The sequence below is a fragment of the Nomascus leucogenys genome, chromosome 18, assembly GCF_006542625.1.
Source record: "Nomascus leucogenys isolate Asia chromosome 18, Asia_NLE_v1, whole genome shotgun sequence".
Classification (NCBI taxonomy): Eukaryota; Metazoa; Chordata; class Mammalia; order Primates; family Hylobatidae; genus Nomascus; species Nomascus leucogenys.
In genome coordinates this window covers 7,062,907-7,074,507 of record NC_044398.1, presented here as the reverse complement: position 1 = coordinate 7,074,507, position 11,601 = coordinate 7,062,907, and the positions used below count along the sequence as shown (strand labels likewise).

General features: G+C 39.9%; 1 protein-coding gene across 6 annotated transcripts in view; it reads right to left on the bottom strand.

Moving 5' to 3' along the window:
• Positions 1-5,098: 5,098 nt before the first annotated feature.
• The window catches only part of HMGN3 (high mobility group nucleosomal binding domain 3), a 35,250-nt gene continuing 28,747 nt past the window's right edge, over positions 5,099-11,601 (bottom strand). The window contains exons 4-7 of one of the 6 annotated variants that reach the window (XM_012497031.2): positions 7,437-7,487; positions 6,139-6,252; positions 5,919-6,018; positions 5,099-5,578 (exon numbers count right to left, since the gene is read on the bottom strand). In XM_012497031.2, the coding sequence (XP_012352485.1) occupies positions 5,565-5,578; positions 5,919-6,018; positions 6,139-6,252; positions 7,437-7,487 (279 nt within the window). In that variant the 3' untranslated portion in view covers positions 5,099-5,564. Of the gene's footprint in view, positions 6,019-6,138; positions 6,253-7,436; positions 7,488-11,601 lie in introns of all 6 variants that reach the window. The other 5 variants (XM_030798902.1, XM_030798901.1, XM_012497032.2 and 2 more) reach the window with 5 other exon arrangements.

Here is an 11,601-nt window from a genome sequence, read left to right as displayed (position 1 = left end):
ATTCTCATGCTGCTAATAAAGACATACATGAGGCTGGGCAATTTATAGAGAAAAAGAGGTTTAATGGTTTCACAGTTTCACAAGGCTGGGAAGGCCTTACCATCGTGGTGGAAGCCAAAGGAGGAACAAAGGCACATCTTATATGGTGGCAGGCAAGAGAAGTCAGAAGTGAAGGTGGGGGGAAGACCCCTTATAAAACCATCAGATCTCATGAGAACTAATTCACCATCATGAGAACAGGATGGGGGAAACTGCCCCCGTGATTCAATGATCTCTACCTGGTCCCTCCCACGACACTTGGGAATTATGGGAACTACAATTCAATGTAAGATTTGGGTGGGGACACAGACAAACCACATCACTCCCTGAACACTTGATTTGTGCCATTTAACACTTCTAAACACCTTATAAAGTAAGTACCATTTTAAAATCCCATTTATATATAAAAATACTAAAATATAAATAACTGAGTAAACGCTTGTGGTCATACAGCTGGTGAGTAACCAAGACAAGTTTGGCTTCAGTGTTCACAGGCTTAAACATTATAATATACTGCCTTCTAAGAGAAGCACAATTCCTTTGCATTGTTCAAGGGATACCCACTGCCTCTGACAAAAAACGTGGAATATACTCATCAGAAGATGGCTACATAGCCCGTTTGTATTCATCCAATGAGTTCAATTGATATTTGTGGAAAACCTGCTGTATTTTAGATACTGCACCAGGTAATTTCACAGTGACTATCTCATTAAATCTTAACAGCTTTGTCAAACAGATACTATCTTTATTTTACAGAGAAAACTGAGAGCTAGAACTTAAATGACCTGTCTGGGTTCACACAATTATTGAGAAATAGTGCTGGGATTTAAGCTCAGGCCTCCTAAGTCCTGTGCTCTCAGTAGGCTTATAAAAGTCATTTTTTAAAAGAATACAAGTCAATAGTTGTTAGTATATTTACAAAGTTGTGCAAGCATTACCACTGTTTAATTCCAGGACATCACAAAAGACACCCTCCACCCTTTAGTGGCTACTTCCCTTTCTTTCCTCCCCCCATCCCCTGGCAACCAATAATCTAGTTTGTGTCTCCATGGATTTGCCTATTCTGGACATTTCATATATGGCCTTTTATGTCTGGCTTCTTTTACTTAGCATTTTGTTTCCAAGGTTTATCTGTGTGGTAACATATATCAATATTTCATTCCTGTTTATGGCGATTCCATTTTATGGACATACTATATTTGTTTATCTACTCATCAGTTGATGAACATCTGGATTGGTTTCCACTTTTTCGTTATTACCAATAATGCTACTATGAACATTCATGTGCAAGTTTTTGTGTGAACATAAATGCTTTCAGTTCTCTTGGGTATGTACCTAGGAGTGGAATTGCTGGATCATATGATAACTGTCTTAGCTTTTGAGGAGCAGCCAAACTGTTTTCTGAAGAGGCTTCCCATTTTACAGTCCCACCAGCAGTGAATGAAGGCTCAAATCTCTCTATATCTTCTCAGTACTATTTTTCCTTTAAAATTATTATAATAGCCATCCCAGTGGGTATAAAGTGATTCTTCATTATGGTTTTCAGTTGCAATTCCCTACTAATGATGTTGACTGTCCTCTCATATTTCATGTGCTTATTGGCCATTTGTATCCATTTTTGGAGTGATGTCTATTGAAATCTTCTGTTTTTTTTTCTTTGAGATTGAGTTTTGCTCCTGTCGCCCAGGCTGAAGTGCAATGGCATGATCTCAGCTCACTACAACTTCCACCTCCTGAGCTCAAGCAATTCTCCTGCCTCAGCCTCTCTAGTAGCTGGGACTACAGTCATGTGCCACCACACCTGGCTAATTTTGTATTTTTAGTAGAGACAGGGTTTCACCTGTTGGCCAGGCTAATCTCGAACTCCTGACCTCAGGTGATCTGCCCTCGGCCTCCCAAAGTGCTACTATTACAGATGTGAGCCACCGTGCCCAGCCTAAATTACTTATTTTTAATTTGGTTTCTTGTGCTTTTGATGTCATACCTAAGAAATCATTGCCTTATTTAAAGTCATGAAGATATACATGTAATTATCATTTTAAAACTGGGCTTTCAAAGACTTTCTCTTCTCCCATGAGGGAACAGATGCATAATCACAAAGTTCCCTTTACGGCTTTAAGTGAGCCTAAGTCTCTATTTGGTGTTGTAAAATTGGGCTCATTTTCACTAGGGGATAGGGACATTACATTTAAATAAATAATTAAACATTTTCTCCTAAATTAAAATTTATGTAAAGTGCTTATTACAGGACCTTAAACACATTCTGGCTATTATTATCCTAATCATTATAACCATCCTAAGATTTTAAATCAATATTCTGCATAAAATAATAAATAGAAAATAATAAAAGTTTTGCACTCAGGGTAAAGGGAAAAACATTCAAAAAAGAGACACGTTAGCATGTGATAGCTGAGCTGAGACAGCTTCTCTAAGCCCACTATTTTTGGTCAACCTAAGGGATAGCATTTGTACCTCTAACCAACAGTTATGTCCCCTAAAATTTGGGGATAGAAACCTTCATTTCATACCTGTTTCCAACTTCTTAATTATGTAAACATACACTTAAGATGGTTCACCTATTGTTTGACCATTGTATCTTGACTTTTGGTTCAGATTAACTTTTCACAGAACTTATAATTGGGGATTCCAGGGCCACATGCTGCACCAGAATCCATGGGGTAGCCTCCAGAGAGAATTTTAAGTGTGCAGTAAATTTTAAGTGTACAAATAGGGCAACTCAATTACAGGGAGTACCATTTGACTCAAAGTGATTGTAGATTCATAGGGCTTTTATGATTCTCCAGCAAATTAGCAGACAAGTGTCTTAGAGAAGAAGAACCTTTTTCTAATTTTCTATAAATTCACCAAAGGGGTAGCAGTGGGGCAGTGCATGGAGAGTCCCACAACTTCCATGAGTTGAAGGTAGTGTGTCTTTATCTTTGGCAGTATATTCATCAAATCTTCAAGTTTGGGGGGACCAAATTTAGGGATCCTGGGTTATTTCAGGCAGCTGTGGTCTCTATGATATCTGCTCGTTTTGTCAATGTGGCCACGATAATATCCATATATTGTACTTAAGTAGACACCAATAGCCTACAGAACCCCTGATCTTTGTGTGTTTGATGCTATTACTAATAGTAATAATAGTAATAATTGATGCTATTAATAATAGTAATAGCATCAATGGTTATCATGAGCAACAATGATTTAAAACACACTGACTCCCCAACAGAAAAATAGACAAAATCAGAATTCACAGAAGAAATTCAAATGACCATTAAACAGAAAAAGTTTAATTTTACTAGTAATAGAATATATTTAAAATTAAAAGTGAGGCATATTTTCATTTATTAGACTGACCAAAATGAGTACTGGCAAAGGTGGAAAGAGATGGTATTCAGATGTTGGTGATGGAAGGGGAAATTGGTACATCTTTTTTGGAGGCAGTCAAAACGTCAAATGTATATTCCCTTTGATTCAGACATTCTGCTTCTGGGAAGTTATTTAGTTGAGCAGAAGAAATACATAGGTAGGCAAAGCTTTGTATACAAGCACGTTTACTGCAGTATCATTGACAGCACTGTAATATTAGAAATGATCTATTTCTCCAACTACAGATTGAACAAATTCAAAATAGGATACTGATTGATTCTCTTTTAAAAATTATATATATACATATATAGGTGTGTGTATACATAACCCTAACACACACACATACACACACATGAGAAAGAAAAAAACAGAGAAAGTAGTGTGCAGTGATTATCTCTGGGATGTAGGAATGGGAGGAAAAAAGATTTTGACTTTTTGCATTATGTATTATTGTAGTATTTGGTCTTTTTTTAAAAAAAAATCACTGGTATCACTTACATAATTTTTTAAAAAGTAAACCTAGGGAATTTATGGTTCACTTCTGGAATGGAAACTAGCCAGCAATATACTTCAACTGAGTACTAACTGTATACTGAAAATATTTTTGTGAAGACTTCATTGGATACTAAATATTTTTCTTTGAGGTAAAGCAGTTTTTAGCATGTCCAAAACTCCATGAATTAAAGTACTTTTCATACTCAGAAGCCAAGTAAACTATGAACAAGGTTATTCTGTATATAACATGGTTAATATACGCAGTCAAGTAATGACAGACTTGGGACAATGAGGCAAGTTTAAGTTCTTAGCCCCAAAGTATAGTCTGGAGGAACTTTGTTTTTGTTCATAAGCACAATATAAAAGCATCTAAGGCCCAAGGAACAACAGCTTCTTTGCAGGAGTCCCTGAGCAGCACAGGCACCACCTGCCATCTTAAAAGATTCGAGTCTTCATTTAAGCCGAATGCCCAGAATTCAGCTTTCCTGGAGTGCTTATGCAGTTACCAAACTTCTCAGGTTGCAAACAACCACAAAAAACTACACGTATCAAATAACTCCTCTGTTGCTGCCACTGCTATGCCCTTTCCTAGACATAAACACACTGTTTAAAATTCAAAACTCCAGCCTGGATTTTCTCCTTCCAGTAAGTCAAATACACTCCACGTCCCTATTTCTTATCCTAGAAAGGAGCTCTAATAATACCCATGCGAACTCCATTCTCAAACTGATGCTCATGTTGGGTAAAGCACTTGCAAAGCTGTGAAGTTCTCACCTGAATGCGAAGGATTTTGTACAAATGCGACTTAGTATTTATTATTTCGAAAGTGGGAGATTTTCAAAGTTAAGCCTTAGTTTATTTATTTATTTATTTTTTACCAGCTTTGATTTAGCAGCACTATATCCCATTTATAAGGATTTTAAAAAATTAGTGCTTTATGAAGTTTTATTATACAGTAATCATTGCTGGCCACTTCTGGTATAAAGTGAATTAGATGTAATTCTTCTACATTAGCATTCATAGATGATTTTATTAAAATAGTAACAATGTTAAAGGTCAGAAAATTAAGAAACAATCTTATTTGACTTATTGGAGATACCGCTATGGCAAGGTCTATCAAAATTCTTTATATCTTCTGCAACAATAAAATGAAACACTCCCAAAATGCAGTAAAGATACTAAGAGTCAGGTATTCTGCAGACAAGTAAACCTTTTATTTTAAACCACAAATAGTCAGCAGGTGGCCACAACTATCTATGTTTCATTAAAATCACATAAAACCTAGGTACAAAAGCACCACTGATTATTGCTCTAGAAAAACTGCATGAAAAATTCAAATATGCACAGTAAAAACACCACAGTACGCACAGGACTAAATTTTAAAGCAAGTGCATGGAATGCTGAATCAATCTTACACAGCTTCCAATATTTAACTGATATTTATTTTACTTGAGGATGATGTAAATTTCCAAAAGGCATGACTATGAGACGATAAAATGTCCATCCTTATATATTTTTGTATGCCAACTAGTAGAGTCCTAAAAAATTAGCATTTACAAAATACTTGGTAAAAATAGCTTTTAAAAGTTGTCCCAAGAGATACATAAAATCAACCCCAATTTTTCATGACAATTCATTCTCCCTCGTTATCTACAGATTCAGTTTTCTGTGCCTGTGAAAAAGGAAAAAAAAAAACATATAGTTACTACTGAAAGTACTATAAGCAAAGGAAATTCCACCCACCAACACACACAATTTTGAACATTTGTTTTCTTTTTTTTTTTCCAGCTTTACTGCAAAACCTATTTCAACTCTGAGTGAATAAGACAAGGCAGGAATATATTACACAAACACTTGGTTGCATTTATTGCTTTCTGCTTTTCAAACAACCACAGAAGCCTTACCTGCAAGCTCTCACTCTTCATAATGATAATTAAAAAAAAAAAACAAACAAACCGCCACACTACTATCTGATTCTAGTCACTGCAAACATGCAGAATTTTCTACTGTACCCTTAACTCTCACTGTTTCAATCTGCCCCTTTACTGACAGTGTGCTGGGTGGGGTGCCTCTGGAGGTTGAGACATTAACAGTTGAGCGAGAGATGTGGATCTGCAATAACATTACAGGCAATAAAAAGAGACATTAAGAACGTGCTATCACCGGCTGAAGGATTGAGAAATTTCTTTAAAGACACTGATTCAATCAGTGGGAGGTATTTATGGAAAGTACCTCTTCAGCTTTAGTTTCACCATTTTCAGATGGTGCAGTACCTTCCTTTCCAGCTTCCTGCTTTTCCTCCTTCTTCCCTTTAGCACCTCTGCTAATCTTTGCTCCAGGTTCTTTCTAACAGAGGATCAAAGCACAGGGAAAGAGAATGTTAGACACGGTGTGATGATGGCTAAAATCAATCAGCCTCTGTCCAAACACAAGGTGAAGTACAACCGTCACCATCATGGTGGCCTTTATGGAGACACGGGAGCCTAATTTTGCTGGGTTTCAACTGAGTTACACTGCACAAATACGAGTCTCTGTGAAAATGTAATAACGGGTTGCACAGAAAGTCGAGTGTACTTTCTCTTCTGTGGAAAACACAATGATTCCTCTCCTGGATTTGGTCAGTGGACCTCCCCTCCAGTAAGGGGAGAAGTGGTTCTGCCATGGAGAGAGCAGCAGCAGGACTTGGGGAAGGAGGAGGCAGAGCTGGGGAAGAACCCAGCCAGGGGGTGGCTCTGCGGCTGCTTTCCAATGAAACCCCTCACATGGAGACATGTGGCTCGCGTGACTAGAAAGCTGGGAAGGTGCCAGGAAATGAAGCCCAGATGAAGAAAAGTTCCTAATTTTAAGACCAAACAACAAAGTGAGTTCTGTTTCTGAAATCACCTACTCACACCACTACACACATAAGTTTTAAACAATTCACATGGGACAATACCAAAGGGCAGAGTGCAGAAAAGCCATTTTGGGTAAGTTCCCTAAGAATTCTGTACTTCAGTTTCCTCACCTGCAAACAGGATATTTGTATCTCCTTCAGCAGAGTTGATGTGAGGGTCATATGAGCAATCAACCTTATCTGCCATACCATAAAGGCCTTATAAATGCTAGTATTACCTGCTGGCCTTATTATATTATTATTATTAGACCTCAGACTGGCCTGCAAAATCCAGTTAGATGAAGTCAGAAGCCCTTTCCCAAATTCCTCCCATGGTGGGGCAGTGCTGCCAGGGCCCAAACTCATCCCCGCCGCGTGCCACCTGAACCGCATGTTCACGAGGCTGCTGCCAAAGCCCCTTCGGACATGAGGCTTCTCAGAGCAACATCTCTGGCTTCCTGTGCCTCACTGACCAAATGTAAAACACGCTCTTATTAACGCAGACAACTGTGCTTTATGCCTTTAAGCAAGCCCGTAACAGTGGTAACGGTTTTAGTTTGGATCATTAAATATGGCCTTTCCTTGAATGATTGTGAGGTAGGGAATTATAATTTATTCATTGCTTAAAAAGCCAAAAGTGGGAAACAGCACTTCTTACCTTAGCAGATGTTTTTCTTGGTTTGGGTTCAGGTTTTGGTGGAGGAGGTTTCTGCAAAGATAATTTAAATTACACGAATACTGAAAAAGACAACTATCAGCACCAAAAAAAACCACAAAAGGACTAACAAAGACAACTATCCATTTTGACATGGCTTTGGTCATTAAAAAGTATTTCATCCTATTTTCAGCATCAGGTAACAGCATAAAGATCTCTGCATTTCATAACTACTTTCACCCTGGGTTCACAAGGGAACTGCAGGTGAGATCGAAAAGCCGACTCCTTATTCCCTGGTCCAGAATAGCTCTCCGGGAACAGGTCTAAGCTTCTATCTCCAATGTGTCTGTTCTTCCTTTTATCACAGCACAGCAGCAAGAGGAATGACTCAGGCCCATGGCCAAAGGACTCAATGAATTCAGTTGCATTGGCCTTCCTAACAGTCTAGAAATCACAGCACAATCACTAGCAAAGCCCAACTGGTAATGAAGACTGCTGCCTGTGAAGTATTTCAAAATCACTTCCAAATCCTTCCACTTCTGATGTAGATTTCGAGTTCTGTTGCCAAGCTTCTTCCTACTTTTATTCTCCCCAATGCCAGCTCAAGGTGAGAATCTCTTGTCTAACCAGATACGCTGGGCTCATTTGTTTCTAAAGGTTTTTATTGAGAACATAATTATAATGATAAAATGTCTACTGTTAGCTCCCAAAGTTTAAAATTTTTCACAGATATTATTAGGCGAAGAGTCCCCTAGGAAGCTATTTTTCTCCTGCCTCATGTGGTCCTCCTCCAGTTCCCATGAACAGCACTTGCACACCGTGTGACCATGGACCCTCTGCCACACAATGCTTCAGCCCTGGCCGGCTTCCCAGGGGCCTGAGATGAGGTGGCACATGTGGATAACTGGGGAAAGATAACCATTTTACACCAGGAGTTTTCTGTAGATATTTTAGGGCAAATATTTCTCTCATAGAACTAGAAAAAAGTGTACATCTCTCCTGGCACTAGAAGAATGGTTTTAAAATAGAAAACACTGGCCAGGGTCTCCCCCTATGGAGAAAAATACATGTTCCTCCCTAGTGCCTCTAGGTAATTCAGGTTCACACTGAATCTGCCCCCTTTTCATCAAGGGCATAAAGTGAAATTGTAGACAGTTCGATTTCAGAAGATTGGCTGTTAGAAATGACCTTTCAAATAAAAAAAGAAAATCGAGCTTGAAAAGTTAAGAAATGTTTTTATTAATCTTCTTATCAACCTAAATCTGCAGGCCAAATACAGCAGCTTTCATGGCTCTTACATTTTCAGAATTTAAAACATTTTGTTATCCTAAGCTTTGATATACTGTATGAATATACATGTTTTCTTCATTTACAGTAAACAATTTCCTTTTATATTATTTTCTGTAGGACAGACCTTTCCCTCTGACCCAGCATTCAAGTGTTTTGATAGGACCAGGAAATGAGGTTTTGTAGTCTGTAATCCTGCTGGCCTCTGAGGAGGCTCTGTTTCGGTAGCACAGGGAATGATCTCAGTGGAAGGTGCTTATATTGCTGGTTTCTGGTGCTCAGGAAAAGCTTTGTTTTAAATTTTGGTTTTCATTTGACTTACAAGGTCTAGTCCCCTAACTGCCTGGAGATTCACAACAGCAACCCCAGTTCTTAAGTCCTCCTAGTGACTGATACCTCTTCCTGATATGGTTTAGCTGTGTCCCCACTCAAATCTCATCTTAAATTGTAACTCCTACAATTCCCATGCGTCGTGCGAGGAACCCAGTGGGAGGTGATTGAATTATGGGGGTAGGTCTTTCCTGCGCTGTTCTCATGATTAGTGAATGAGTCTCACGAGATCTGATGGCTTTAATAACAGGAGTTTCCCTGCACAAGCTCTCTCTCTCTTTGCCTACCACCATCCACGTAAGACATAATTTGCTCCTTTTGCCTTTCTCCATGATTGTGAGCCTTCCCCAGCCACACAGAACTGTAAGTCCAATTAAACCTTTTTCTTCTGTAAATTGTCCAGTCTTGGGTATGTCTTTATCAGCAATGTGAAAATGGACTAATACAGTAAATTGGTACAAGAAGAGTGGGGTGCTGCTGAAAGATAACTGAAAATGTGGAAGTGACTTTAGAACTGGGTAACAGACAGAGGTTGGAACAGTTTGGAGGGCTCAGAAGAAGACAAGAAAATGTGGGAAAGTTTGGAACTTCCTAGAGACTTGCTGAATGGCTTTGACCCTTCCTAAAGCCTTGTTGAATGGCTTTAACCAAAATGCTTATAATGATATTGAGAATGAAATCCAGGCAGAGGTGGTCTCAGATGGAGATGAGGAACTTGTTGAGAACTGGAGCAAAGGTGACTCTTGTTATGTTTTACCAAAGAGAGTGGCAACATTTTGCCCCTGCTCTAGAGATCTGTGGAACTTTGAACTTGAGAGAGATGATTTAGGTTATCTGGTAGAAAAAATTTCAGAGCAGAAAAGCATTCAAGAGGTGACTCGGGTGCTGTTAAAGGCATTCAGTTTTAAAAGGGAAACAGAGCAGAAAAGTTTGGAAAATTTGCAGCCTGGCAATGCGATAGAAAAGAAAATCCCATTTTCTGAGCTGAGGAGAAATTCAAGCTGGCTACAGAAATTTGCCTAAGTAATGAGAAGCCAAATGTTATGCACAAGACAATGGGAAAAATGTCTCCAGGGCACGTGAGAGACCTTTGCAGCAGCCTCTCCTGTTACAGGCCCAGAGGTTTAGGAGGAAAAAATGGCTTCATGGGCCTGGCCCAGGGTCCCTCTGCTGTGTGCAGTCTAGGGACTTGGTGCCCTGTCTCCCAGCCACTCCAGCTGTGACTAAAAGGGGCTAAAGTACAGGGGCTATTGCTTCAGTGTGTGGAAGCCCCAAGCTTTGGCAACTTCCATGTGGTGTTGAGCCTGCAAGTGTGCAGAAGTTAAGAATTGAGGTTTGGGAACCTCTGCGTAGATTTCAGAAGATGTATGGAAACACCTGGATGCCCAGGCAGACATTGTTGCAGGGGCAGGGTCCTCATGGATAACCTCTGCTAGGGCAATGCAGAAGGGCAATGTGGGGTTGAAGCTCTCACACAGAGTCCCTACTGGGGAACTGCCTAGTGGACCTGTGAGAAGAGGGCCACTGCCCTCCAGACCCCAGAATGGTAGATTCACTGGCAGTTTGCACCGTGTGCCTGGAAAAGCCGCAGCCACTCAATGCCGGCCTGTGAAAGCAGCCAGGAGGGAAGCTGTATCCTGAAAAGCCACAGGGGCAGAGTTACCCAAGACCATGGAAACCCACGTCCTGCATCAGTGTGACCTGGATGCAAGAAAAGGAGTCAAAGATCATTTTGGAGCTTTAAGATTTGACTGCCCTGCTGGATTTCGGACTTGCGTGAGGCCTGTAGCCCCTGTGTTTTGGCCAATTTCTCCCATTTGGAATGGATGTATTTACCCAATACCTGTATCCCCATTTCACCCAAGAAGTAACTAACTTGCTTTTGATTTTACAGGCTCACAGGTGGAAGGGACTTGCCTTGTCTCAGATGAGACTTTGGACTTTTGAGTTAATGCTGAAATGAGTTAAGACTTTGGGGAACTGTTGGGAAGGCATGATTCGTTTTGAAATGTGAAGACATGAGATTTGGGCAAGGCTGGGGGCAGAATGATATGGTTTGGCTCTGTCCCCACCCAAATGTCATCTTGAATTATAACTCCCACAATTCCCATGTGTCATGGGAGGAACCTGGTGGGAGGTGATTGAACTATGGGGCAGTTCTTTCCTGTGCTGTTCTTGTGAAAGTGAATGAGTCTCATGAGATCTGATGGTTTTAAAAATGGGAGTTTCCCTGCACAAGCGCTCTCTCTGCCTGCTGTTATCCACATAAGATGTGACTTGCTCCTCATCTTCCACCATGATTGTGAGGCTTCCCCAGCCACATGGAACTGTAAGTCCAATTAAACCTCTTTCTTTTGTAAAATGCCCAGTCTTGAGTATGTCTTTATCAGCAGTGTGAAAACAGACTAATATACTTCCTTATGAAACTCATGTGAAACACTGGCTCGCCCAATCCAAATAGCTGTATTTCTGAACTTGTGAGTGGTCCTAATACCCATTTTTGCTTTGATTCCCTATATTGTACCAGGCACAGATTTGGGTTGAGAATGAA